The sequence below is a fragment of the Chelon labrosus genome, assembly GCF_963514085.1.
Source record: "Chelon labrosus genome assembly, chromosome: 2".
NCBI classification, from domain to species: Eukaryota; Metazoa; Chordata; class Actinopteri; order Mugiliformes; family Mugilidae; genus Chelon; species Chelon labrosus.
In genome coordinates this window covers 2,349,427-2,376,922 of record NC_140338.1, presented here as the reverse complement: position 1 = coordinate 2,376,922, position 27,496 = coordinate 2,349,427, and the positions used below count along the sequence as shown (strand labels likewise).

The 27,496-nt window shown below is 42.2% G+C and overlaps 3 protein-coding genes across 4 annotated transcripts; all 3 read right to left on the bottom strand.

The window, feature by feature from the left end:
- Positions 1–1,642: 1,642 nt before the first annotated feature.
- On the bottom strand, positions 1,643–11,840 carry capn9 (calpain 9). The gene is made up of 20 exons (XM_084559001.1): positions 11,549–11,840; positions 10,723–10,792; positions 10,515–10,633; positions 9,927–10,060; positions 9,639–9,807; positions 9,449–9,532; positions 9,089–9,174; positions 8,354–8,431; positions 7,918–8,078; positions 7,651–7,808; positions 6,405–6,613; positions 6,166–6,202; positions 6,008–6,088; positions 5,404–5,461; positions 4,308–4,372; positions 3,417–3,485; positions 3,252–3,330; positions 2,171–2,287; positions 2,016–2,074; positions 1,643–1,845 (listed from the first exon to the last, which is right to left on the bottom strand). Exons 1-20 carry the CDS (start codon positions 11,741–11,743, stop codon positions 1,819–1,821), a joined length of 2,055 nt encoding a protein of 684 aa, XP_084415127.1. The 5' UTR covers positions 11,744–11,840; the 3' UTR covers positions 1,643–1,818.
- A 1,388-nt stretch (positions 11,841–13,228) lies between these two features.
- On the bottom strand, positions 13,229–19,423 carry taf5l (TAF5-like RNA polymerase II, p300/CBP-associated factor (PCAF)-associated factor). The gene is made up of 5 exons (XM_084557438.1): positions 19,167–19,423; positions 18,514–18,655; positions 18,173–18,277; positions 16,303–17,063; positions 13,229–16,139 (listed from the first exon to the last, which is right to left on the bottom strand). Exons 2-5 carry the CDS (start codon positions 18,650–18,652, stop codon positions 15,342–15,344), a joined length of 1,803 nt encoding a protein of 600 aa, XP_084413564.1. The 5' UTR covers positions 18,653–18,655; positions 19,167–19,423; the 3' UTR covers positions 13,229–15,341.
- Positions 19,424–19,780: 357 nt separating this feature from the next.
- On the bottom strand, positions 19,781–25,284 carry LOC311496673 (NACHT, LRR and PYD domains-containing protein 1-like). 2 transcript variants are annotated; one of them, XM_084556603.1, is made up of 8 exons: positions 24,783–25,284; positions 24,378–24,616; positions 23,551–23,667; positions 22,862–23,003; positions 22,036–22,134; positions 21,699–21,809; positions 21,465–21,533; positions 19,781–21,000 (listed from the first exon to the last, which is right to left on the bottom strand). In XM_084556603.1, exons 1-8 carry the CDS (start codon positions 24,937–24,939, stop codon positions 20,993–20,995), a joined length of 942 nt encoding a protein of 313 aa, XP_084412729.1. In that variant the 5' UTR covers positions 24,940–25,284; the 3' UTR covers positions 19,781–20,992. The 2 variants fall into 2 exon arrangements, with proteins under 2 accessions (XP_084412729.1, XP_084412728.1); XM_084556602.1 differs by lacking the exon at positions 19,781–21,000 and having other exon boundaries at positions 21,205–21,533.
- Between the last annotated feature and the right edge of the window lie 2,212 nt (positions 25,285–27,496).

Genomic DNA, 27,496 nt, shown 5'->3' with positions numbered 1-27,496 from the left:
AAGATAGGACTTTATTCATCCCCGTGGGGAAATTAGGGAGCGATGAGCTATGCAGACTTTATTCTTAAACTAAAAACAAACAATATGGTATTTATTGTGGATGATTTAATCCGGCTGCGTAGGTTTACAATGCTAGTAGATGGTGGATATGCTCCCCCTCCGCTGTGGATTTAGTATAGTCCACAAACCATGCTTTTGAATAACTTTATTCATAAACTAGACACAAGACAGTAGATTTAAGCTAAAGAAAAACAAACGATTTTATATAATTATCACGCATAATGTTGTTAACTTTACAATATATTCTTTTTTTTGTTATTATTATTATTATTATTATTATTGTTATTATTATTATTATTATTATTATTATTATTATTATTATTTTGCATAGGAAAAAAAATGTAGTAAAAAGTACTTCTTCCTCTACTGACCTCTTTCATACTTAACTCCCCATGTTGACCATATAATATTATTATAAACATTATCATTAGTGTCTCAGAGTAAATGCCTGCCGTCATTCTATATTATTATTAATGTCTACACAATAATGGGTTAATCTGTCTCAGTGTTTTCTTCTTTCCCCAAAATAATGGGCCATATTATTCAGTTTTTATTTGTTTTCACAAAAGGGCTGCGTGATTGCCTGCAGTATTTGATCACTTTTCCTCATTTTATCAGAAACAGGATAATATTGCATAAGCAGATTAATCCATATTTGGCGCTCTAGTGATTATTTGGGGCAGGAAGGCATGTGGAGGAGTTAAAATAAACACCAGTGAGTGTGTTAATGGTAATGAAAAGAAATGTAAAGCACTGCCACGTTCTGGTTGTCTTTAGACAACAATGTGGCTCTTTGGCACAGAGAATTGAGTAGCTGTTCATAAAATGAGTTATTTGATGGCTTGACTCCCTTCACTTGATTTGTTGGCAAAAATATAGACCATAAGTGCCTCAGTCCTTTATTTCACACATGCATGAGTGGATCCACACCTTCATTCCCTTCCACGCCTACAGTACGGGCAGGACTCCAAACAAAGCAAACCTGTTATTACGCAGTCTGCAGAACGCTTTCCGACAGAAAAAGAAAAGAAAAAGGTGCATGCTTCATCTACCTTAAAGAATATAAAGAAGCTGGGGAGTGTTTACCTGCAGGAATGCTCATTGTTTACTGTGTCTCTAAGACAAATACAGTGACATAGTGTCTGTGTGCAGGGATTATGAACTGACATTAACGTTAACAGCAACACCTCTTGATTGCAAATAAATATTTTTTTTCACCACTATCGGAGCGATCACTCTGGTGTTGGTTCTGAAACATTTTGCCAGTTCAAGATTCTTATCAAACACTATCTATTAGAAGTACTTTTTCCTCCATGAGTGGTTTATTTCAGCATAATTAGATTACTGTGGCTGTTGAAGTTAGAGCTGTTTCTAAATCATTTCTAAACAGGTGCCTGTTATAGTCCAGACTAGTCTGTGAATCTGAGGGACTCTGAGATGATTAATGAAAGAGGAAAGACAAAGATAAAGGTTTTATTCAAAAAAATGATTTCCATTTGTGCAGCAGGGAAAGCAAATAAAACAATATTTAGCAGAAAGTTTAAAGTCAGGAAAAATCTTAGCTCGCCCCGCCCGTCCCTCCCACATTTAAAAACCTTAGCTCAGACAGCACGTCACATTGTTTGTTCAAATAATGTCACATAAACTGGACAGATGCTGAGAATCACGGAGAGGAAAATATGGTCTGATTTTTAATACAATACATCCAGGGCTGTCTGTTGAGTTTTGTTCTTGTGCTGGTTCGCTTTCCACTTCTCCTCAGACGTTCATCGACAACATCAGGAACTGTGAGGCAAAGAGGAAAAACATGGTTCAAAACAATGATATAATGATGAATATAACAAGTTAGATCTGCTTGAGTCTTAAGAGAAAAAGGATCTGGAAGAATCAAATGTATCAGACACATTTGTTTGCAGAGATAAATGGACCCAGGTGTGATGTGGATGTGGTTTTACCTGCATGATGTTCATGTTCACCCGTCCCCTCTTGTACTGGTCCATGGCCTGGAAAGTCCCTGGAAAAGAGAAACGGTTTCAGTCAGAATAAAGCAGAGAATAAAGTTAATCTTTACTTTGAGCATTTCAAGGCACATGTTTTTATTTTAACGTACTGAACATGTTCTCCAGACGGACAATGCAGGTGAGGTAGTCGTCAAAGTCGATGTCGTAGTTGTCGTCGGCAAACCTCAAGCCGATCAGCTGCAGGAGCTTGTTGTTCAGTTGCATCCCTGCATGAAAACAAGGCAGCAGAACAAATATGTCAACTGTCACTAATATTAATACCAGCAACAATAATAATGAAAGAAAATTTGGCTGTTGGTATTAAAACCTGTGAAATAAATCAAATACAAATTCAAATTCAAATTTATTAGAGGATAACCCCTTGAGATGTATCATCTCGTCTTCCAGGGGGTCCTAAACATTGATGCAGTCAAACAGTACAATACAGTCACATAAGCACAACACAAGACATACACTTAAGGTGCTCACATTGGCTCCAAATTCCCTTCCGCCCAACCCACCATGCCCAAACCCCATCGTAAGGGCAGAATAGAAGTTATTTACAAAGAAAAGTTAAATTAATAACAGCAACATCGGGTCTGAAACAAGGACATTAGTGAGGTCTTAAACAGATGGAAAGAAGCAACAGATCTAATGGATGGCAGTAAGTTATTCCAGTCAAAAGGAGCTTTGTGTTTGAAGGCACGTTTACCAATTTGTTTTGAGGTTCTTGGTACAAAAAAATACAACATATTTAAACCATTTTTGAACACATGTGAAAAAGTGAAAATATCTGGGATATATTATATTATATGTGCCAGTAATCTGTGTATTCTGTTGCATATTGCAAGTTCATAAGTAAACACATAGTATTTCACAATAGATTAAACATGTAGTCTGTAATGCACATTAATAAGTGTAGACATATATGTATAAGTTTTTACATTTCTGCATAAAAATGATTCAAAACGTCAGCAGATTTTAACAAAAGTCCTGAAACAGAAATATTACTCATTTGCCACTAAGTAAGTGGTTCTAGTATGAAAGTATTGATGAACAACACTGTCCCTTTCATTAGTTAAAACGTTAAATAAATAAAATGTCTACCGAAAAAGTAAAAGTATTCCAAAAAAAACAAAATGTGTATAATCATTGGACACAGTATTGAAGCAGCATTCAGTCGACTCTCACCTGCAGCTTTAAGAGCAATGCGAAGCTCGTACGACGACATCTTCCCTGAACGATCCGTGTCGAAGGACAGGAAGAGCATCTGCAACGACACAAGTTCGTCTTTAGCAACTGGAGCCTCAAAGAAAAACCTCCATTTACAGTTTTACCACAGAAATCAGCACGTACGATCCACTTCTTCATCTTCTCCCAGAACACCTTAAACTCCTGGAACTCCAGCATCCCTGTGTTGTCCACCTGGTTCACTGAGTCAAGAAAAACTGTGGTGTGTCCGTTATGTTAAAAGATTCTTTTGGACCTCGCCACGGGCTCAGTCGGTCGGAGACAATGAACACCAGTTGTGCAAAATCCCTAATTACAGCTTTGAGTTGATGGAAATGTGTTCTCAGGTTGTGACAAAACGTTGCTACAAATTTTTTTCCCAGTAGTTTGGTGAATTCTTCTTAACACAGTATCGGAGTATTACACCGATCAGCCATAACATTATGACCACTGACAGGAGAAGTGAATAACATTGACCATCTTGTGACAGTTCAATGTTCTGCTGGGAAACTTCTGGACCTGGCATTCATTGGTGTGTAGTGACAGCGAATGAAAAGAAAAGATTTTAAATATTGAAAAAAGTTTAACAGTTAGGATTGAGGGAGGCACAGTGGTGTGGTGGTTATCACTGATGCCTCACAGCCAGAAGGTTCTGGGTTCTAATCCAGGCCGACTGGTTCCTTTCTGTGTGTAGTTTGCATGTTCTCCCTGTGTCTGCGTGGGTTCTCTCCAGGTTCTCCAGCTTCCTCCCACCGTCCAAAGACATGCTGGTTAGGTTCATTGGTGATTCTAAATTGGCCGTAGGTGTGAGTGTCTCTCTGTGTTAGCCCTGTGATAGACTGGAGACCTGTCCAGGGTGGACCCCACCTCTAGACCAATGACAGCTGGGATAGGCTCCAGCCCCAGAATGAATGAATTAGGATTTGCTCTGTAAAGGTCTGGGAGCCTCCGATGGCAAAAAGTTTTTACCACATAGTTTAATCCTGAATCGATTCAGTCGCTAACGTGAAAGGATACGTCCATTAGGTTGATGATACTGTGGCAGGTGCTGAGACTCAGGCCGTCAAATTTGATCTCTCTTCCTGGAGACAAAGGATAAAAACAGAGACACGTCATTCAACTAAATATCTGCAACAGTGCTGAATGAAAGCTGCTGCTCAAAATTATTCAGTCAATTAGAAGAACATAAAAAGGCAGGATGGGACACAAGTAATTTTGCTTTAGTCACCCAGAAAAAGTAGAAATGAGGACTTTAAAGTTGTGTTTAAAGAGTAGTGCAACACATATTTATGTGTAGAAAACTACGACTCTAAGTAATTGTCATTGGGAATCTTGTTTGTAATACTAAACTCATATAAATTATAAGACGAGCAACCTCTCCAGAGCCAAAGTGTTGGATTTGGAAGGAAATCTTCTGCTTTGCTCGTATAGTAATTAGCTCCTATACCTCACAGGAAGAAGGCTTTGGGTTCAGACCCAGGAAATGGCTGTATCGTTTCTAAATGGAATTTTGGGTTAGTTGGTTGCTCTCTTAGGAACTGATTATACTCCAGCAAAGATCTACCAAACCAATCAAATCATTCGGTTTCAGGGACGTGAGAGTAACAGGACTTGGTCTGAGCACATCTATTAGCACAAAGCTATTTTAGTTTTCTCTGTGTCAGGTGGAACACGCCCCCTAGTAACGAGTTATCTTGAGTCTTGAGACTTAGTCTGATAACATGCAGAGGATAACGGTCAAAGATAATGTGCTGAGTTAATTCACATATCAGGAGGCCAAGAGAAATTTAGTATGTGAACAGTACATCTGTACATTAGGAGGAAGTGTCCCTGAGCACTTTGAGAACCAATGGACAGAACAGAGCTGTATAAATACAAGACCATTAGTGCTGTTTGTAATTGGGGGGAAGAGAAATTTATAACGGTTCATCATCTGCATACAGGCGTAACAAGATACTGTGTGTTTGCTTATATCAGAGCAAAGTGTATTAAATATTAAATAATGTAAATCCCAGTTGATTTTTTTTTTATGCATTTTTTAAAAAATGGTTTTAAAAAGAAAAGGTTTTGACAGAATCTTTAGCAGAAGAAAAGACAAAATTCATCTACTTACTCCTGCTGAGAACGCCGTTGAGCATCTGCTGAAGCTCTCTGACAGAGATAGCCTTGTCCTGCAGGAGCAAAAGGAAAACTTATAGGTGATTTAGACTTCTGGGTTAAGTTCCCTGCAGATCCTAACGCTGTAGCCTGACGTGCACCTCCCCAGAAGGTTACGTCATCTATGTCCTGCAGAACCTTAAATGAGCCTTTAATCAAAGAAAGTATAACGTCTGCTGAGCTGTGAACCCCTACAAAAGATTATTATCACCAACTCTAATTTGAATATATAGCAAAACCCTGGAGTTTAGTGTTTCTCCTTAAATCCACATTTTCCATTCTGCTATTATTCAAATCTTATCACGCAATCAGAAAACTTCCTTAACTGTCTTTGGAGACTATCCTTACATGAACCCAACATCCAACCATCTGGAATCAAGACTGGTCTCCACCGGCACCAGAGAAATATGTTTGCTAAATGTTCTGCCTGCTTCACCACCTCCAACTTCTGCTGTTTTCGCTGAGAAGATGACATACACTGGACTATTTGATAACAACAGCTGGTTAATTTGCTGCGAAATCAAATCAGAGCGGCGAAGGTGAAGCTGCTGCTTTCTTACCGAGCCGGCCAGCTGATCAAACAGTCTCCTCAAGCCTTTCTCCTCATCCGTCTCCTCCTCTGGGGGGCTGGGCATGGGCGGCTGTGGGGAAACAACAGAGTCAGTAACAAGATGATGGATTATTATTATTATTAGTGATCGAATAATTACAGACTTACTTCTGGTAGGTCGGCGTCGACGTTGCTCCCCATCTCCCTGTGGAGTCATGAGGACAGGTCAATATGATGTTCAGTGTTTCATGTTTAATCTATCAAACCTGTATCTTTGTCATAATTTGACTGTTCATTTGATTCCAATGATAAAACGTGAACAAAAGATTTAATTTTCTGACATAATTGTCTCAGAAATATTCTTAGTCTCTCAGGGTTTTTACATAATCCCAGAACTGGACACTCACAGAGCTCCGGCCCTCTTCTCAGAGAAGATACGGATGAGGAAGTCGGCCTCGTGGTGGGGCTGGAAGGTGGTGGGAACCAGCAGGTATTTCCCGGGAGGCAGGGTGAAGCGCTCTGACACTTCCCTCATGTTGATGTAGGTTCTGCTGCGAGCCTTGGACCCGTTGTAGCGGAAGAAATCTTTCCCCACTTGGTCCACTTCATCCGGAGCCTGAAGGAACGGAATAAGAAAAGAAAAAGGGCTGGGTATTAAAAATGCTCATTCAGACAGGATGAATTATGCTTCCTATTAAATATATTAATAACAAATTATACATATTAAGTCACAAAAGAGTCTGACAGCATGCAAGGCTGACAGATTCAGGTTTTTAGGAATCCTGAAGCTTTTGATTGCATCAAATCCCCCAAAATTTTGTGAATACAATTTCTTGTGCAAGCTTGTTTAACATTTTCAACTCAGTCAGCTGATGAAGTCTGAATGATGGAATCAGAGTAGCTACCAAATGGACCTTGAGTTACGGTCGTTTTGCCAAAGCTTATATTTAATATGTTAAGTTGTTTTAATATCAAAAACAAAACAAAACAAAACACCAGACTGTGCTTTTTGCAGAGCTATCTACTTCCTGAAGCTGATTCATCCTGACAACATGTGTCTGAAGTCACACTAGAAACTTGTCAATAACCTACAACGTAAACAGAAAAATCAAATAATACAAATGATTTCGGTTACAAATAATCCTCTCCCGATGTTTCTGTCTGGAGCTGGGTCAAGCAGATGGCCTCAAAATACAGTTACAGATGAAGGTGTTCCACAGGGATCAGTGTTAGGTCCCTTGCTTTTTACTTCGTTTGACATATTTAAGGCAAATTCATTTTCCAGTCATTTTTCACTTTATGCTGATGATATTATCTTCTATATCATGATTGATCTCAGTGAAATACGGATTAATTGGCTACACAAACATGATTTTTAAGTTTTAACTTAAGAAGTGACAATATCTCAGTGAAAATAGCATTAATTACAAAATATTAAATCGCTAACTCACTGGCTTGCATTTAGTATTTTAGTACATTTTAGTATAAAAATTATGAAAAAGGATGATAAATTCTGCCTGACTTTCAGGTGAATGATATATAGATTATAAACCTTATCATGGCTTACTACTCTCTGGACAAAATTATACGAAACGAAAAGGAAACACATGAAGATGAGTCCAAAGCTCAAATTTGTTCCGGGACCTTACTGACCTCGTACACTGCGAATCCGATGGTCTCCATGTCCAGGCCTTCTTTCCTCAGCTTCCGTCTGTTCTTCTGCATCAGGGCGATGACCACGCTGCACACGTCGTCGTCGTCATCGGCGTCTTCCAGCTGCAGCTTGAACTGCGGGTTGGTCCAAAATGTGTCTGCAGATCAAAGACGTCGAGCTTTAGAGACGGCCGTCGAATGTTATGAACCTTTTAAATACAGTATCAACAAGGAGTGCGTGACTGATGCATGATTTGTTGGTCTAACCGATGTAGTTCCTGCAGCCTCCTGCAGTGGAGCCACGGATCCACTGTCCCTCAAACATGTTGACCTCCCAGTGGCGCTTTGTGTTGTCGCTCAGGTCGTCCGGGGTCACGTTGCAGATCTCCACCTTGTCGTAGTTCCTCTTGAAGTCGTCAAATTCCATCCTGAAGGGACAAACATCAGTGGATGTGCAGATACAGATCTTTAACCAAGTCTTCTTCTCTTGTTTATCTGTTTTTGTGTGTTTGTTCCTTTTTTGTGTCTGTGTTTGTCTGTCCTTGTCCCATCACTGTTGCTGAGAAGTCCATGCAACTCAGACTCTAATATTTGCTCTTTTCTGTACTGTATACATGACCCATCCCTTTTCTTACTGTCTTACTTCAAAGACAAACTTGTGGACAACTTTTAGTTTTCAATGACTTTTTTAATGAGCACTCACCAGAATTCGCCGTCGTCTGTTGAGTTCTGCAGGATGCGTGTTTTTTCCGCTTTGTCGATGTAAGTCCACTCTCTGGAGCTGGAACAGAGAGAAGAAAGCTTACAACCTCGTCATGCACCAATCAGGACGAGACAAAAATATCTCCTCTTCTTTCACGCCCTTTTAAGGCTACGAGTGATTCGGATTACTTTACTTTTGTGGCTTTTGCTTTAAATATTTTCTTGTTGCTACTCATTGAATCTTTTCTAATAATCGTTCATCGTTTAGTTTTCAAGCAGCATGGACGGATCACTGCAGGAACATTTTCCATGGCAAACATTTTCATTCATTAATCCTAAATTGTCCTGATAAACTTGGCCGGCGGGTCAGGATGCACAAACCCGGACTCCTGAAGGCAGCTTTACGTGCTGCACAAGTCAGTAACGTGACTACAGAAGGAAACTAGATGTGAAATACGCACAAAGGACACAGAGGATCAACAAATCACAGAGAGATGAAGAACAACCACAAGAAGACGCGAGTGTCCAACAGAGACACGCAAAAAGGACTAAAGGACTGCAGGGATGCAAAGAGATGGAGGCTTACTAAACAAAAGACACGGTAAACAACTACAAGGAGGTGACACGATGACACAAAACTTCACAGACCACTGCTTCATCATTTAATTGCAGGTTTGCTTAACATTTGTTTGTGCATGAGTTGTGTATTTTGGAAGTCAAGCATAAAGTGTCTTACTTGTCGCTCCAGGGGCCGTTCCACTCCACCTGACCCCAGGGGTTTCTGACCCGGATCAACTGGACCTTCTGGCCGCGGTAGTTCACCTGAAACCCCCCCAGACCAGAACAGGATGAGTTTGAGTCTTTGTTTCACTGCCTTATGAGGATTTTTAGGTTTTCATCTGTTTAAGTTGATTGATGACCAGTTATATTTTAAGGCACATTTTGTTTGTATGAAACGTTAAAACTGAGCTACTATGACCAAGTAATTTCCCTTGTTTATATTTAAAAGTGAACCGGCCCTAGTTACTGGTATGTTTTTATTTTCAGAAATCCAGTTCTTGGCATGATTCCTACATGTTTATCTTCTCTGTCTTACCTCCTCCAGGCCTGTGATGGAGTACGCATGTCCCTTCACCAGCCCCGTGCTCGTCTTGGCTTCAGACTCTGCAGAGCTGGTGATCTGGAGAAAACCAAACCAACCAGAAAAGAGTTTAAGAACCAGAGCAGTCACTAAACCTCATATATGACGGAAGGAAGTAATCAGTAATGGTTCAAGAGGGGTTTACATCGATGGAGCAGCCCATCATGGAGCCTCGGTCCAGGGCCTTCTTCATGATGGAGAACAGGTTCTCTGGAGCTTTCTTGGTGTCGTATATTTCGCCCACGCCACCGGTGAAATCCTCCATGGCCTCCATGGTGCTGCCGCCCTTCAGGGCCTCGTAGCTGCCGTGAATTCTGAAATAAACACAATCACGGCAAAGATGAAGATATTAGTCAAAGAAACACCAGAGTCACGGTTTGAAGGTTTAAAGGTTTGAGGGTTTGAGGGTGAAGGCAGACAATGATGACGTTACTTGGCGTAGGCTTTCTCCATCAGGGCGCTCCAGAACTCGTTGTTGGAGGCGGAGTGAAGCATGATGAGGTTATTCCTGACGGACGGCAGCCTGTCGTCCACCACCACGTCCAGCCACTTGTTGTGCTGCCAGAACTGAAGGGTCGACAGAGAACATGTGAGGAAACGCTGAAGGCATCTCCTAAGTTATTCCTTCTCTAGTGATATTTGTTCATCCAGCTCTGGAGCAGATCAACGACTCAGCATCTACTTGAGTCAGAATTTTTATATGATAAAAAAAAAACAAAAAAACTTTCTTCTCCTCTCCTTTGATTTCCTCTCATTTTCTTTCATTTCATTTTTTCATTCTTCGCCTTTTTCTCTCCTCTCCTCTCCTCTCCTCTCCTCTCCTCTCCTTTCCTTTCCTCTCCTCTCCTCTCCTCTCCTTTCCTTTCCTGTCTTTTCCTTTCCTTTCCTCTCCTCTCCTCTCCTCTCCTCTCCTCTCCTCTCCTCTCCTTCTAGTGGCTTTAGTAGTTTAGTTCATCTCATATGAACGGATGCTGCCGCTGTCACACTAGATGTGAGGGGGACAAAGACACCGGCGGCGTACCTGGAAGTGAAAGATTCCGGCGTACTTGTGGTCAAAGTCCTGGTCGGGGGGGACGACTCGGACCATGGCATCTTTTTTCAGGGTCAAGGAGGCGATGGCTGCCAGGAGCCAACAGTCCCCTACGGCGACAAACATTTTGCCTCGTAAACAAACAAAGTGAAACGTATTCATCTAGGAAAGAACCTTTACTGATAACTTGAGAACCAACCAAGCTGTCCTTGGCAGATGTCCGTCCTGTCGGCGCCGCCCACGATGAATTTGGGGTTGCTGCAGAGCTCCTGAACCAGAGACGAAAAACAGGAAAGGAAACAGGTTTGGTTTATTAAAGTGACAGGTCGGAGGTGTCACCGGTTCCCTTTGGGTGGGTGTGTTCACATTCCTGGCATATTAATCAGTCTGAAAATCCTACGTTAGACGCAGGCAGCCCAAGCATTCACTCTGCAGGAACGCCCAGGACAGAAATGTGTAGTAATTGTGCCCAACACGATGAGTGATGAGTTTTCCAGTTTACTCTAACCGGGTCAGTTCTGCAGGTGTTTAACAGGTTCAGGTGTTTGGAAATTAAATCACAGAAAAAAGTAAAATGTCAGTTTAAATGCAGACAATGTTAAATGAGGCAAAACACTGTAAATGATCTGATCAGTGGCTTCTGCAGACTGCCCCTCACCACTTTACTACAGATAACACTGAGGCGTGTGGGGATAAAGTCTGCTCGGACGCAGGAAACTGCGGTTGCACTTGTTTCTATTTGCACAGGTATCTTGCAGAACTGGTTTTGCCTTCACTGCTACTACATTAATTAATTCATTATTTTTTGTTTGTTTGTTTGTTTGAGAGAAATAAAAAGTAAAGCTCAGACAGACTTTCACTTCAATGTACTGAGCGTCACAGTTTGACTGGTGTTCCTGGTACTGCTGCCAGCACAGTTAAATGTCGCAGACAGCTTTGATTGAGACTTTAAACGGCAGTAAACGAAAACCTTTCCCCTGCTCAGCCCTCACCACCCGACCTTTAAATGTTCTGCGGCTACGTACCTTGGGCCTCTTCCATTCAATCTGGACAGGGACGCTCTGGCTGTAGTAGAGTGAGGAGTCGGTGGCGGGGAAATCCGGATCCTCGAACAGGACCCCCTTCTGGAGACATTCCTGCCTCAGCTCTTCAAACGACTTCCCGTCCGACTGTGTGCTCTCGGCCCGGACGGAGCCGGAGCGCGTGGACTGGATGGGCATCTTCGGTCGAGCGGCGGTGCAGAATCAGGCAGGCGTGAGTTTTGAAGTGTGATGGGGAGCGTCGCCTGGTGAGTGTTTGATGCAGGGATAGAAACTCCTGTGTGGGTAGGGCTGGAAGGTGCACACCCTCCAAACTGGTTTATCCTCCTGTGGCGGTGAACCTCGCCCCTGATGCCTCTTATCTCGCTCTCTCTCTCTCTCTCTCTTTGTGTTTGGCCTGTAGGACATGGTAAGAATTCACTTCACATGAATCCTTAAATGTAGACAAGAAACACAGGCTGATTAAAAATGACCCAAAAGATAAGACAAACAGCCACAGAGAGACACACAACTGTCTTAAAGAGACATAAATCTGTCTAAAAAAGATGAATTATGAATGAATAAACACGCAGAACAACTGCAAGAAGATGCAAAATGAAGCCAGGGAGTCACAAATGATCACAAAGAGACAAAAAATAAATAAAAATACAATAGAAGAATACAAAAAAAATAAAACAGGGAAATTAAAAATGACCAAAAAATAAATAAATAAATAAGACAAACAGCTACAGAGAAACATAAAGAGACATAGATCGATCATAAAAACACAGACAATGAATAAAGAAATACACAGAACAACTACATGGAGATGCAAAATGACTTGAGGAAGAAATAAATTATCATAAAGAGACACAAGAAAATACAAATAAAAATAGAAAATGCAAAGAAATACACACAAAAAATAAAAAAAAACAGCACAGGGAAATAAAAGACGACCAAAAGATAAGAGAAGAACAGCGCCAGAGAAACGTCCACCTGTCATAAAGAGACGTAAACAAAAAGATAAAAAGATGAATTATGAATGAATAAATACACAAAACAAACACACAGATGTAAAATGACCACTGCACGTTCTAATTGAACACAAAATGAGTCGAGATCAAGCAAAATGAAATGAATCCATCAAAAAGCTACAAAATATGAATCAATAAATACACATTCATGCTAATTTGTACAGTTTTGCTTATACTGTTTTTATTTTCTTGTACTTGTGGTTCTTAAGAGTGTTTTTTATGTGTAACTAAGCTACTGTGACCAGGCAGTTTATCTACGTCTAAGTCTAAGTAAACTGCACGAAGATGCAAAAATGACAAAACAATCTGACTCCAAAGAGGCGAGTGACGACTGCAGACGTGTAAACTCAACACGCGGAGACAGAAAAGTCAAACAGCTGCACCCAGAGCACTAACAACTACATGACAACACAACATCTCTGTCACTGCACCACTGCGACACGTTCATGGTTACCCCCCCTCTCCCTCCCCCTCTCCCTCCCTCCCCACCCCTCCACCCCTCTGAGCTGTGCAGAGAATATTCAAGGCGTGACGGCGTCGCCTCCGTCCGGTACGACGTCCACATTCCTGCTGTCCCGTCTCTGGATGCCTGTCATAGCTGCACATGTGTGTGTGTGTGTGTGTGTGTGTGTGTGTGTGTGTGTGTGTGTGTGTGTGTGACCTCCATCAGAACAAAAAGGAGGTGGAGAGAAATATTCCGGGGCGAAGGAGGAGAGAGCAGCGTCTCCTCCGAGTCCACGGGACAGGTCAGTTAACAAACTCCAGACCTCACTGGCCACATCATTAGGCACGCCGCTTCATCTGCAGGTTAATGCAAACGTCTGCTCGGCCAATCACATCGCAGCAACTCGGTGCGTTTAGATATGTAGAGGAGTCAAGACCGAGGTGATCTGAGGACACCCATCTCCAAAATACCTAAAATCTAAATGGTTAATAATTTAAATTAATGAGCTCTCCTTAAATACTCAAATAAAGACAAATACAGTTTAGTTAAGAAACCGTGAAGCCAGTCGGTGATGTGGTGGATTTCAGTTTTGACTGATTGGATAAAAAGGGAACAGTCGGAGCATTAATTCAAATAAATTCTGTTATTTATTTCTTGTTTTCAGGCGAAAGGATGAAAAAAAAAAGTTTACAGACAAACATAAAGAACATCCAGGACGAATTTATGAATGAAATGTTTATAAAAATAAAAAAGAAGAAGAAGAAGAAGAAGCTTTGAAGGAAAACTAACCAGGAACAAATGAGTTTCATGTTTTTATCTTTTATCCATTCTGAAACTTTTACAAAAATAAACTATATTTACACTTTTGGGAGCACAGCACAGTGACCGACGCTGAGAAAGGATTGACAGGACCGTCCTCAACACTTTGATGCTGGCGTATCTGCAGGAGGCCGACGCAAACCGACCGACTTCAGCGTACAGCGCAAACGCATCTTATTCTTTATTTACCATTTTATTTTAATGACAAATGAACCATTCTGTCCGTAACACGACAGCGAACACAACATTTGAACGATCTATGCTTAGAAACTCGATAACTTCTCAACTCCAAAGCATTTCTATTAAGGGTGCACCGAAAATTTTCAGCCGAAAAACCGAAAATGCACTTTTTCGGCTGAAAATTGCTGCGGTTGTTGCTCGCATCATCACAACATCCTGTCTTGGCGATAAATTTTTGGCCGAAAATAGCCCAAAAGTGCATTTTTGTTTTTTTCGGTCGAACATTTTTAGACTTTTATCACCGAAACAACACATGCAAGCAACAAACCGCAGCAATTTTCAGCCGTGCATCCCTAATTTCTATCCTGCAGGGCGGCAGGAGATACTTCCAGTTCCGCTTTTACAACACTGCGTTTACACCCTTTTGACCTCGTTCTCATTGAGAAGCAGAGTTTTTACGTTTCGGACCAGAAACAAGTGGTTTTCCAGCTCAAACTGCACTTGTGACGGATATTGTGTTAAGAGGAGGTACAACTCAGAGAATATGTACACGTCAGGAAGTATTCTGCTCACAGGAGACAAGTTATCCCAGACCACTAATCAGCGCTTAAACGTATTTACGCTTCAACAAACTGTTGGATGTCAGACGTGTTTCTGTTCAGGTGTTCTCAGAATAGAAACGGATTTTTTTGTTTTTATTCCAACAGTCTCGTTTTAAAATGCAGCTTTAACGATGAGTAGACGGGTATCGATATCGACTTCCTGAATTAATTAGATTAATTAATTAGATTAATTCAGGAAGGATCCCGGCTGGATTAGATTTAGATTTCCAAACTAATCTCGTCACTGTGTAGCAGAGATTATATAGTTTACTTCTAGTTCCTCGTCTTTCACGCGTCTTTGTTTTCGTCCAGCTCTTCTCTGTCGTCAGACCGTTCATTAAGTCCAATCATCTCTCAGGTCTGACGGTGCTTCTGTCGTGTTTCAGATCTCCTTCACAACAATTACTCTCCATCAATAACACATCTGTCGAATCGAGATGCATTTAAACGGGAAAATCTTTTTTATTTTATTTAACCCAGCCTTAATAACACAAGACGCTGATGCTTTCTTTAATACTGACGTCTAACCAACGTTGCTTTGGTGATAGTAAACCTAGACAGCTCCTGAAGGATATGAACTAAACATATTTCTACACCAAGAATTAACGAGGGAAACAAAGACTTCTGGGACGTGGTCACGTTAAAGCTCAGTTGACCAGACCTTCAACAAAAACAAACCGTGGACACATTGAACATAAATTAAATCCAGACGGCCGGGGTCACTGCTCTGTCTTCTCTTGTGCAGTCCCGGTCACCAGCAGCAGGTTGCAGGCCATGAACTGGACGTTCAGGATGTTGCTGGTGTTTCCGGTGTACAGTCCCACCAGCTCACCGGACGAGCCGTCGGCTGGCGTCCCGCCGTGAGCGTTGCGGATGTCCCACACCCGGACTGAGTTGTCTATAGACGAGGACGCCACCAGGCTGCTGTCGGGGCTGAAGGACAGACTGGTGACGCTGTCCGTGTGTCCCCGCAGGTCTTTAAACAGAGTCCCCGACGCTAAGTCCCACAGCTTCACCCGCTGGTCCTCACCAGCCGAGGCCAAATACTTCCCGTTAGGAGAGAAAGCGAGAGAGAGCACCGGGCCGCGGTGGCCAGTGAAGAGGCGAACGGACGCCCCCTGCTGGGTGCTCCACAGCCGTACAGTCTTGTCTGTGGAGCCCGTGGCAAGGTAATTGGAGTTTGGGTGGAATTTAATGCAGTCAACGTCCGAGAGATGCCCCGCGTAGAGGCGCAGCGGGTAGGTGCGGGAGAACGTCCAGAGGCGGGCGGTGCGGTCGTGGGAGCTGCTGGCAAAGTAAAGGCTGCAGGGGCTGACGTCCACGTCCCACACCGGATAGGCGTGGCCCTGATACAGCGCCGTGTTGGTGAAGCTGCCCAGGTCCCAGTAGCGGATGGTTGTGTCCTCGGAGCAGGAGAGAAGGCCGGAGCTGTCGGTCAGGAAGGCTGTACGAAACACCGGGCCGCTGTGACCTCGCAGGGTCTTTACCTCGCTGCCGGAGCCGTCCTCCTCGTCCACCTGAGGAGATACAAGGGGTGGAGGGAGACAGAGAATATTCAGACGATCAGACAGCAACCAAAAAGGAAACGTAAACACATTTCTGAATTTTCTCTTCCTTCATAGACCAAAAACAGACCGACAAAATTAGCAGGAGTCGTAACAAAGTGAGAAGTCTACTTACTTCCTCCTCCAGTACGTCACAGGCCAGGTGGATGCGTGACACATCAGCCTGGTGGGGTCTGGCTTTCAGCTTTCTGGCTCGGAGGCTCCACAGCTTCACCGTGGAGCTGTCGAAGCCGGCGGCCAGCAGCCGGCTGTCGGCCGACACCTCGGCGGTGTTCAGCATCTGCTCCGTGTGGTGGAAGGCGTAAAAACAGACCGTGGTGAGCGACGGAGGCCCCTCGCGGACTTTCTTGATGCAATCTTGAAGCGCCTCCAGAGCCGCCTCGCTCTGTGGGATCCCCGCAGGGACCTCCAGCCCATCCCCACCCTCGGCGCCGTCTACTCCCGCCCAGGAGGAGGTGGAGTTCGGGGCAGTGGTCGCGCCGCCGGCCGCCCCGTACAGCTGATAGTCCGTGCGCCTGGAGGCAGTGACCTCCACCTGCAGGTGTGTGCTGAGGGCCCTGCAGAGGGCGCCGTTGTCCTCACTCTGCAGGTAACGCAGCAGGTAGCTGTAGGCCGGCTCCGTCAGGTGGACCACGTACTTGTGCTCCAGGAAAGCACTCAGCTTGGAGTTGCTTGCGACATCCTGAGCGCTGAGAACGTGGCGCAGCTGCTCTATGGTGGCACGCTGCTCGCTGTCCTGAAGAAAGGCGCCATGGAAACGACTGTAAAAGCCATCGACGGCTCCCTTCAGGCCACAGCGCACCATGTCCAGGTGGAGGTAGACGAAAAGCGGATAGAGGATGCAGCTCACCTCCTTCGCCCAGGATATTTCTGTTTCTAGTTGGAGGGGAAACAGAAAATGTTCAGACAACAACCAAAAAGGACATATATAGACAGTGCTGCTTCAAATCATTTGCTTCCTTCAGAGTTTTCTACATTTCTGCATAAAAATGACTAAAAACATCAGCAGATATTAACACAAATCCTAAAAGGAGACAAAGAGAACCCAACCAAAAGAAAAGAAAGAGACGTATTATACTTGTTGATTTATTCTTTACAGGAATTGAATCATTTTCTTTTAGAATTAGCACTGATGCCTCATAGCCAGAAGGTTCTGGGTTCTAATCCATGTTCCGACTGGTTCCTTTCTGTGTGTATTCTGCATGTTCTCCCTGTGTCTGCATGGGTTCTCTCCAGGTTCTCCAGCTTCCTCCCACCGTCCAAAGACATGCTGGTTAGGTTCATTGGTGATTCTAAATTGGCCGTAGGTGTGAGTGTCTCTCTGTGTTAGCCCTGGGATAGACTGGAGACCTGTCCAGGGTGGACCCCCCCTCTAGACCAATGACAGCTGGGATAGACTGGAGACCTGTCCAGGGTGGACCCCCCCTCTAGACCAATGACAGCTGGGACAGGCTCCAGGAGAACCCCCCCGCCCCCACGACCCTTCACGGGACAAGTGGTTACAGAAGATTCATTGGTCCATCAATGGTGACAAGCCGTCCTGGTCCAGATGCAGCAGAACATTAGCACCCATTTGCAGGTTCCAAACTCTTTAGAGATGATTTTAGAACCTTTTCCAGCCTGATGAGCAACAACAACTCTTTCTCTGAGCTCCTCACAAATCTCTATTTTGTTTTTTTGTTTTTGTTTTTAAACTAAACACTGAATGACACCTGAGCCCTATTACATTTTTTTTTGTTTGGCCTTGAAATCAACTCAGAAATACGCAATAACATGCACAAGCATAATATCTGAGTTTCATTTGTCTGACTGGATTCTCTTTGTCCACTTTGAGGACTTGTGTGAAAACCTGCTGATGTTTTGAGTCAGTTTTATGCAGAAGATTCTGAAGGAAGCAAAGACTTTTCGGCGTCACTGTGAATACGTTAAGACTTTCTGGACGCCGTCAACGTCTGCAGCGAGCGGCGGGAACGTGGATGTCGTACCTGAGAGGAAGGAGCGCAGCCTGGAGTACTGAGTCTCGTACTGCTGCGGATCCGACTGACAAGGCGCAGCAGAGACGACGTTGGTGCAGCCCGACTCTGTCTGAACTGCTCCGGGGGGGAGAGAGGGAGGAAATGAAGAGTAAGAATATGACTGTGAGAGGAAGTATGACCTCAATGAGACGTTAATATATAATAAACAAGAGCTGTGATTGCTTTAAAATGCAGCCAGCATTATAACGTTGTCAACTTGTAAAACAGTAAGACACTAGGACACTATATCTTCTGTCTCAGGACCGTGTCATGTCTGGACTGTCTTGTATTAATGACTGCAGCGTGTTCACCTGTAAGGCTGGCAGCCATCTCTTCAGCTGACTGGAACAGCTTGGCTCCTTTCAGGGAGCCGTCAGTGTCCACATACTGCCTCCTCTTCAGGTACTGAGCCACGGCATACTGGATCTGATCGTTACGAACCCGCTTCATGACCTGACAATCACAAACAACACACCTGTCATGTCTCAGCAAAGAGGAGACACTTGCATATTATTTTTCTGCTCCTAATAGTTGGTAAATTGTCTGACTAAACCAAAAGTTATTTAAAAAAAACTGTCAGTTTACATGTTTAAAGGAGACTAAAAGGATTTATTTGCATTTCTGTTACTGTCCAAAAACAAAACTAACTCTCCTGAGCACAGCATCCTCCCCAAGCTAGCAATGCAGAGCTAGCTTGTTCACTAAGGCAAACAACAAAAAAATAGCATTACAAACTCCAACATTGTCTCTTTAAATATTAATGTCAGCTACTGTTTAAGTTTAAAACACCCAAAGCCGTAAATGAATCCAATCCTAAAGCTGTCAGGTGTCCACGTTAGAGGATGCAAGCACCGAGCTAACCGGCTAACTTAGCAACCTGCTAGCAACGGGCCCTGGCGGCTTCAAAACTTTTAGCGGGATTAATTCGGTTCCGTAGCAGCTCCGGTTGCGGTCGTGCACTCACTGCATATCGTGTTGTTTGTCCTCTCCGTCCTCGGTTAATCTGAACCCAGCCGGTCAAGTTTCAAACGCACTCTCGCTTCCAGCTGAAACTACACCGCTGCCGTTCGTCGCCGCTCCATCGTGGTTGTCCGCCCCCAGCTCAGCCTCCATGTAACCATGCTAGGCTAACGAGGCTAACGAGGCTAACTCGCCGCTCTCGCTTTGATCAGTGATGGTTATCGTTGATCTGCTATTTCTGCCTGATTCCGCTTGACAGTCCGGCTAAGGCGCTAGACTAAACTGATCGATGGCAGATTTCTGGATCGTTTCTTTCCGTTAAAAATCAAATATTAAAAAAAAAAAAAAAAAAATCATCATATTCATCTTTCGAAACTAGTGTAAGCTGTTGCTACATAAAAATACTGTGGGAATAGTACAATGTTTTATAAAAGTATTGATATTTAGACTAAAAACACTCGAGAACCACACGTAAAAATAAAGAAAAAATAAATAAAATGAATTAAAATAAAATAGTATAAGCATATTAGCATAGGAACAAATGTACAAGTAATAGAGACAGTAGTAGACTTAGACTTAGATAAACTTTATTGATCCACAAGGGAAATTGCTTGGTCACAGTAGCTTGTACAGATTAAATGAAATGAAATGAAATGAAAGTAAAATAAAATAAAAATATTATAAGCAAAATTGTACAAATTAGCGTATGAATAAATGTACAGAGACGGAACGAATGTCTTTATTTGGTGACCTGAGGTACCCCATAAGTGCTGTTGAAGTAGAAGAATAAAAACAAAAAAAAAGTTTAAAAAAAATTTAAATGTAAAACACTAGTTATAACGTACATTAACATGAATAACATGTAGTTGTTGAACAGCTGTACTGAGAATATTGAGAATTACTATATATAAAAGTACTATACTTAAAAGAAATAAAGTGACTTTTATATGATGAATATTATTCTGTAGAAATGTATAGGCCACGTTCCAGGAAAAGTAATACAGAATTTAAACTTTAAATATTTCAGTACCTTCAATGAAGCATTGTCAGAATTTGATGTGTTTGCAGAAAACTCAGTATAAGTCCGTGCTAAGCATGAGCAAACACTGAAAGGTTGAAACTCAGAGTTTGAACCTTAAAATGTGTTTTTTAATGCAAGCTTTCTAAGTAGGAAGTGATTTTTCAAGGCTTGCATGTTTTTCAAAGTCAGGAGTGTGAGAAGGCTGCCAAAAAACAAGCGACCTGACTCAAAAGAAAGTAACCATGTGGTCGAATCTCTGAACAGTGGCTGTAAAAGTACTAAGGACTACACAAAGATCAGTGTAAAATATAATAATAAATGTATTCCATCCTTTACAAACAGACATATTTGTCATTTAACATAACAAATATCCAAGAGGTATTATCTACAAATAAAAAAGGCATCTGACAGATCATTAACAACATGTAATGATCTGAATTACAGATGCTTATTACTGACGTCTATGTTCTTTAGTTTTCTAAACACACAGATGTGGAGCTCATTTTAATTTCAGCGTTTCACAAAGAAATGGATCTATTTGACAGAAAGCATCAGTCATGATTTTACAAGCCTCTGGTCCCTTTCTCAGCACAGTGTCGATCAGCTCTCTAGCTTTGTCTGCCCTGGGCTTGGCTTGCATCTCTTCCAGTTCACTGATGTTTATAACCTTATTCTGCAGAAGCACATCCAGCAGATGCTTCAGAACAGGACTGGACACTCTCTTAATAAACTGTCCCCGAACAGAGTTTAGCTTCTGATCTTCTTGCTCTGACAAACTCAGTGGCTGGTTTAGATTGTGGCTGCTGGGACTAAGGGCCTGGAAGAAAAGCAGAGAAATATGTTTGATTCGATCAACAATACTGGATTTTAAAACTTTAACATGTAATGTAACACTGATATAGATTAGTTTTTTAGGTTGGCCTTGGTTGAGACAGCTAAGACACGTTTTGCTGCTGACCTGTCCACAAGATTTCATTGCTTGTCTTCTGTGATGTCCTTAAAGACTCACGTAATCTCTCATTTTCCTCCAAGTTAACAAAAAGTTTTCAGGTTTTCAAACCATCAGACTGCAAGATGCTCACATGCTGGTAGAGTAACAAGGTTCAGGTTAGTATTTACTCAGAAAGCAGAACATCATGTTATGTACATGCAGGACAGAAAAGACAGGTGACAGTCACTAACTTTACTGGATGGGATCATTTTTAGCTTCCATTATTCATTCCCACCACAACATCTAGATATGTTTAAAGTGAGTATGTGGCAGTTGAAAAAACTCAGTACCTTTGGGTTGGGAAGGAACACCTTTAGTCTCATTAGTCTCATTAGTCTCAGCTCTGGTGGGAGATTGAACTGAAACACAAATAACCTCTTTTGAGAAATGATTCAAGGCATTTTATATCTGTACAAATTAGCGTATGAACAAATGTACAGAGAATTACAGAGAATTTACAATTAAATGTAAATAAAGTATTTATTTGGTTGTTTTTGACTGATTGATTCAGGGGATTCTTTTACCATACGTGTTGATATTCACATTTCCCTGCACGTTAACGCTGGTAAGATGAGGCTGGTTGACGACGCTTCTGTCGCTGGCGCTGATTCCTCCCACGTTCATTTGGCTGCCACCTAAATGAGAACAGACAAGAAAGAACAAACAATTCAAAACCTCCTTGCTGCAGGTTTAAGGCTGCTAATAGAAGAGCCATTCATTTTTATATAGCTTATACTAGAGTCACATACGGTAATTCAGCTTGAAAAAAACCTGAACATGCGTCAACAAAGAAATTCACCAAAGGAAACTGTTTGTTTTCTTGTCATTTGCAGGTTTTTATCTGAACAAAGTGTTGCTCACCTCCATCTGCAGCTTGTACAGGGAGTAGTGAGGCTGAGTCACTGGTTATAGTGTGGGTTATCTGGCTGGATGGGCCTGGAGCTGAGAAGGACATTCCACCTGAAACCAAAAGTAGTATATCACACTGAGCTCATGCACGGAAACTGAACAACCTTCTGAAAGAAAACGAGCATGTGTGATTTAATAAGGTTGGATGTTAATCAGTAAGTGGAGTGGTGTGTTCAAATCAGGTAAACTAGCTGCTGGGTTAGATTAATGCATGTTAATGGCAGGTGTAAACACAGAAGGCTGGTACACCTGGTATTATTATGCATTAACATGCATCTTAAACGCCTGAGATACGCAACAAAGGATGATGGTCATGGTTCTGAAACAGCAGTAGATAGAGAGCCACTGTTCAGAGACAGCAGCTGAAAGGCTCCAACTTTAACTAAAATTACAAACAATTTTAAACCTCGTTGTTGCAGGTTTAAGGCTGCTAATAGAAGAGCCATTCATTTGAATTGAGATTATACTAGAGTGACATACATGATGATCAGGCATAACTTTATGACCACCTTCCATGGGCCTTCTGTGTCCTGTGGTGTCTGATCAACAGAATGTTGTTAGTGGGGGGGCCTTTGAGGGGAGGGGCCTCTGTGGACCATCCCACAGATACTTGATCAGTTTGGGATCTAGTGAATTTGGAGGCCAGGTCAACACCTGGCCTCACTGAACACTGAACTGTCACAAGATGGTCAATGTTCTTTACTTCTCCTGTCAGTGGTCATAATGTTGTGGCTGATTGCTGTAGTAGCTAATGGTAATAGACTCAAACCTTCCTTACCAGTTAGTTTAACAAGACGCTTCCAGAAAGGTCTCTCCTCCTGGTCTCTGACAGTCACAGTCACTTTCTTTGTGATCGGAGTCATTTGAATCTCAAATGTCGGGTGGTAGTTTGGTCCATACTTCAGGTCAAATGGAGCACGCTGTAAATTACAACAATGTTGTTAATGAACAACAGGAGTCCAGTTTCCAGCTGACCCAGGTGACTGTTGAAACCATTAAATTATTACCAGCTCAGCACCAAACAGTGGACAGAAAAGTTAATTAACTGTGATCAAATGAACATAATTAACAGCTAAAAACTGCTGTTCCTCGAATGGTCACTGGAGACTGGCTCCAAAACAGAGTCCTGCAGGATAAAATGTCCAGCTTTACAGCAGCAGAAACAAACATGTTGACAGCCTGGTGCAAAAACTACAATATACTGGTCTCTGTAGCTGATTTCTCCATTGATTCAACTGTACACGGGAGAATTTCTATATAACTCACTGGTTTAAATTATTATATCAATGCTTACAGTCATGCACAATTAATGTGCATTCAGTGAAAGGTGGTTGACCTTACAGGTTGCAGATTGTCTGCCAAGCATCATCTTCCACCCTCCACTCATGTTCCACATCTTTGACAGTCTTTTGAATTAGCTTGGAGCAACCTGTTGCCTTTTATACAAGCTGTGTTTGACATACTCACCTCAGGCTGTATTAGTTCGGCCTCAGGACAGTGCAGACTGTAAAACTGGCCACTCATGAGGCGACAAGTGGGAGTGGGTGTCTCAATGTACTCCGCCCTTTCCTGTTGGTGTTTCACCTTCAGTAGAATTGGGACAGGATTTAGTTGGACATTGATTCAATATATCACCCAAATACGGTTGTTTCATTTCTACAACTGATGTGTTCAGAAATGAACAGTGAACACAGTGATGCTGTGACTGCAGGGAAGGTCAGGATGTGGACGACAATGAGGACGAGGATCAGGATGAGGACGAGCTCCTACCTGAACTGACTGACAGCCAGGTCACAGAGGTTCAGAGGTGTGTCCTACTAATTTTATTTAAAAAGGAATATCAACAACCTCAGAACAAGCAAAGCCCCCCCCCCCCCCCCCCCCCATGAGATCTTTGGCCTCAATGTGTTGAAGCTTTCACATCAAAAATAAAAGTGGAATCTGCTTTTAAAACAAGACTTTTTTTTCCACAACTTTTTTTTCCACAAGCTTTACTGAGCGGTTGCCATGGCAACTGGTAGTCGCCATTATGTCACATCCTGTTTCTACAGTGTCAAATAAGTAAAACAAAACTTATCCAAAGAATTGACACTTGAACATTCATCAACATTATATTAATATTTGGCCCAAGTCCCTCCCATTAACATAGAGGGGGTGGAGCTTATGACCTGTACTGCAGCCAGACACCAGGGGGAGCTCTACTTGCTTTAACTTTAAAGGAGCTGTTCCACCATCCATCTTTATACGTCTATAGTCAGTACCTAAAATAAAGGTTGCATCTTCAATGCTCTCACCTCCTGCAGTGGCACATTTTCTGGCAGCAGAAACACATTGAGCTTTTGATTCTCTGACGACAGTTGGTGAAACAACAGAACTTGTCCACATATTGGCATCTGTAAAAAACTTTTGATGGTATCACACACTAAGCCAAAGGCAGAGAAGTGAGGCACATCCACGACCACGTGAGAGGCTGTGATCTCCAGGGGCTGAAGGATGCTCATTCCATCATCACTAACGTGGACCACGGAGAGGCCTTCAGGAAAAACAAAAGCAAAAGCAAAGCTGTAAAACACTGGACAGAGCACCATTTACCCAGCCTCATGGGTCCTCTGACTCCATGTCATTTAAAAAATAAAATAAGATAATAAAGGTAAGATAATCCATTCTTTATTTTCAAGCTCCATACTGGACATACTTACCAGGTAGATTTCCACAATGTGGGAGGTGCAGCTGAGAAACAGCACGCTCAGGACAATTTATGCTAAAGAGTGGACCTGCAGGAGTCTTTCCAGCCGAGCTGAGGAGGCTCTCGTTCCACTGGGTGATCCAGTACGACAGCTCACCATCCCGAGTCATTGTAAACACCAGTCCAGTCAATCGACACCGGAACACACCTGCAGACTGGCTCCTAAATCTGTACAACACAGAGGACGTATGGAAGGGGCCACAACACTACTACTACATCTACAGTTCAAGTTACTGTGCACTACAGTTACTGTGATAGTCTTTGATATTCTGCCTTAACACAAAGATCACGCACAGACTCACCACATGTTCAATTGCATACACTACAAAGACAAAGATATTTAATGTTCAAACTGATAAATGTCTGATGACACTAATTGTTGGAGAATGTCTCTGGGCATTGTCTTGCTGGCATCACATTCAAAATGAGTGACTATTTCTCGTCTCCAGTGCATTCAGTTGATAGAAGGTTGAAAGAGATTTCTGTTCTGTTTTTATTTATGTTCTACACAACGTCCCAGCTTCATTGGAACTGGGGTTTATAGCATCAGTTTCAAGTCAGTAAAACTTAGAAACGAAAGTTCACCTGCTGCCTTAAAAATGTGAGTAAACTCAACCTGAAGAAAACCTGTTTCAACTCATAATTTAACTAAATTCATATAAATTTCTATTTTAAGTTGAGAGCACTAATGCTTTTGTTTCTACTTAGATGTCTTATCTTGACGACTAACGGCAAGTTTCAAAATTTATGTAAACTTCAGATTCATCTCACCCCTTGCCAGAAATTTAACATTTATTTTATTTAGACCGCTTAGAGAGAGAAAATTAAAATTTGATCCAACAATAACAGACATTTTGGTATTCATTCCTGGTGGTGGGGAAACGTCTTCTAAAATCCATCCATCTATTGCGCTCATGGTGCCAATTGTCAGGATTTGCTGTTTGTTCTGTTCTGTTGCGGTGTGTCTGTCTCTCCATGTGTGTTTTCTGACTGGAGGTTGGTCTGGAGCTGCGACGGTCGGCTTGTTTACGTGTAATTTGCTACTGCTAGTTTTTTGCAACATGGCTGAATATTTTTCCGATTCTGAGGTTGTGGACGACGACTTTGTTTATGATGGACGTCCTTACCGTTTAGAGCCAGAGTATACGGATGAGGAGCTCGTTGAAAGGAGGATGTGGAGGCAGAGAGAGGAACAGCTGGACAAAGAACAACAAACCGCTGCACAGCCGCGAATAAACAACAGGTAACTCTGGACTCAACGGGGAATAGCACTAGCGTATCATAACAAAATATCTGTGAAATGAACAAGTTTCACGGCAGATAATGCATTATTTGGAGGCTGCATTTCGGTGCCCCAGTCACTCCCACTATATGGATATACGCGGTGCTAAATATCGTCCGAATGACTCATATTTTATGCCAGAAATAAGGTCCAGGTTGTAAAAAACAGTAGTTCCTCTTTAAAGAGAAGAGAAACGTTGACATAACTTAACGGGGCTGTGATGTTTTACAGTGTACTTAATGTAAACTTAGACCTATTTTAGTGTAATAGGACTGTGACTGTGTCTGATGGACTCTGCATTGGTTCCTGCTCATTCATTTTTTTCAATCATTAAATCAAAATTTAAAATGACTGCATTTATAATGATTTAAGTGGAAGATATTTGTCTGAATTACCTGTATGACATACGTCCATGTTCATTGAAGAGTTCAGGGAAAAAGAGTCTGTAGGCCTAAATTTTAGAAAGAAGCAATCAGTTATTAGAGACGAGTAATTCTGTTCAAAACATTAATAATTAATAATGAATTAAATACATTTCATCAGGTCAAGGAGAACATTTAACTGCCCATTCATCCATTTTCCTCCCGTTTATCCGAGGTTTAATCAGAGAACTGAACACATGTGAACATGCACAGAACCACATACTAAAATGAATGCAGTTAGGTAATAATAAAATAAGAAACTGTAAACTCTCACATTTGCCTGGTCCACAGCAGCGAGATGAGAGTCATCTAATGAGTCTGAGGCTGAAAATAATCATGAATACATTGACTGATTGATAGAAATAAATATTTGGGTATAAATGCATAAAACTTGAACCTGAGTGCAGTATTTTAGGAAATGTTCTACCAAGTTCTTATCCACCTATGGGGGATACTCACCAATTGGTAAAATAGCGGATGAAGGGATTTTCCTTCTTCTTTCTCCACTTGCCATCTGGACGCCCATGGGGGGTGGTCTAGAGCCTTTCAGTGTAAACAGGTCTAAGGCGGAGTGTACCCTGAACAGGTAAGGGATTTTCCAACACGAGCAAATTCAGATGTGGTCAGTATATGAGGTGTAGTTGTCTACCAGACATTTTATCAATACTTCACAATTTACATGATTTATAATTTATTATCATTTCATGATATGCTCACCTGGACATACGTGGAGGAACTAGAGGAAATGTAGATTTCTGGATTTTAGAGAAGGTAAAACAGTTTGAGTGCAATGAGAACACAATGGTGCTGAAAGCCTCACTATTAAAGTAGGAACACAACTCTCCAGTTCTACATACAATCTACATTACAGCTGTGTCCATCACCTACAATGGGTCACATTCATGAATAATGACAAACTGCTAAGCTCTCACCTTCTTCACCTCAGGTTCTGTGCTTCCTGAT

Bases quoted from the DNA above. Each gene is read 5' to 3' on its own strand.
- capn9 (XM_084559001.1), bottom strand. From the start codon at position 11,743: ATGCCCATCCAGTCCACGCGCTCCGGCTCCGTCCGGGCCGAGAGCACA. The intron at 6,614-7,650 runs GTCAGTAAGGTC...CCGTTCCTTCAG, and splicing joins TCGGATTCGCAGTGTACGAG to GCTCCGGATGAAGTGGACCA. The intron at 6,203-6,404 runs GTGAGTGTCCAG...ATGACTCCACAG, and splicing joins GAGAAGAGGGCCGGAGCTCT to GGAGATGGGGAGCAACGTCG.
- LOC311496673 (XM_084556602.1), bottom strand. From the start codon at position 24,939: ATGACTCGGGATGGTGAGCTGTCGTACTGGATCACCCAGTGGAACGAG. The intron at 23,668-24,377 runs GTGAGAGCATTG...ATTCTACTGAAG, and splicing joins AAAATGTGCCACTGCAGGAG to GTGAAACACCAACAGGAAAG. The intron at 21,534-21,698 runs GTAAAAGAATCC...TTTGTGTTTCAG, and splicing joins TGTGAATATCAACACGTATG to TTCAATCTCCCACCAGAGCT.
- taf5l (XM_084557438.1), bottom strand. From the start codon at position 18,652: ATGAAGCGGGTTCGTAACGATCAGATCCAGTATGCCGTGGCTCAGTAC. The intron at 18,278-18,513 runs GTGAACACGCTG...CCCCCGGAGCAG, and splicing joins GATGGCTGCCAGCCTTACAG to TTCAGACAGAGTCGGGCTGC. The intron at 17,064-18,172 runs GTACGACATCCA...CCCTCCAACTAG, and splicing joins GCTGCGCTCCTTCCTCTCAG to AAACAGAAATATCCTGGGCG.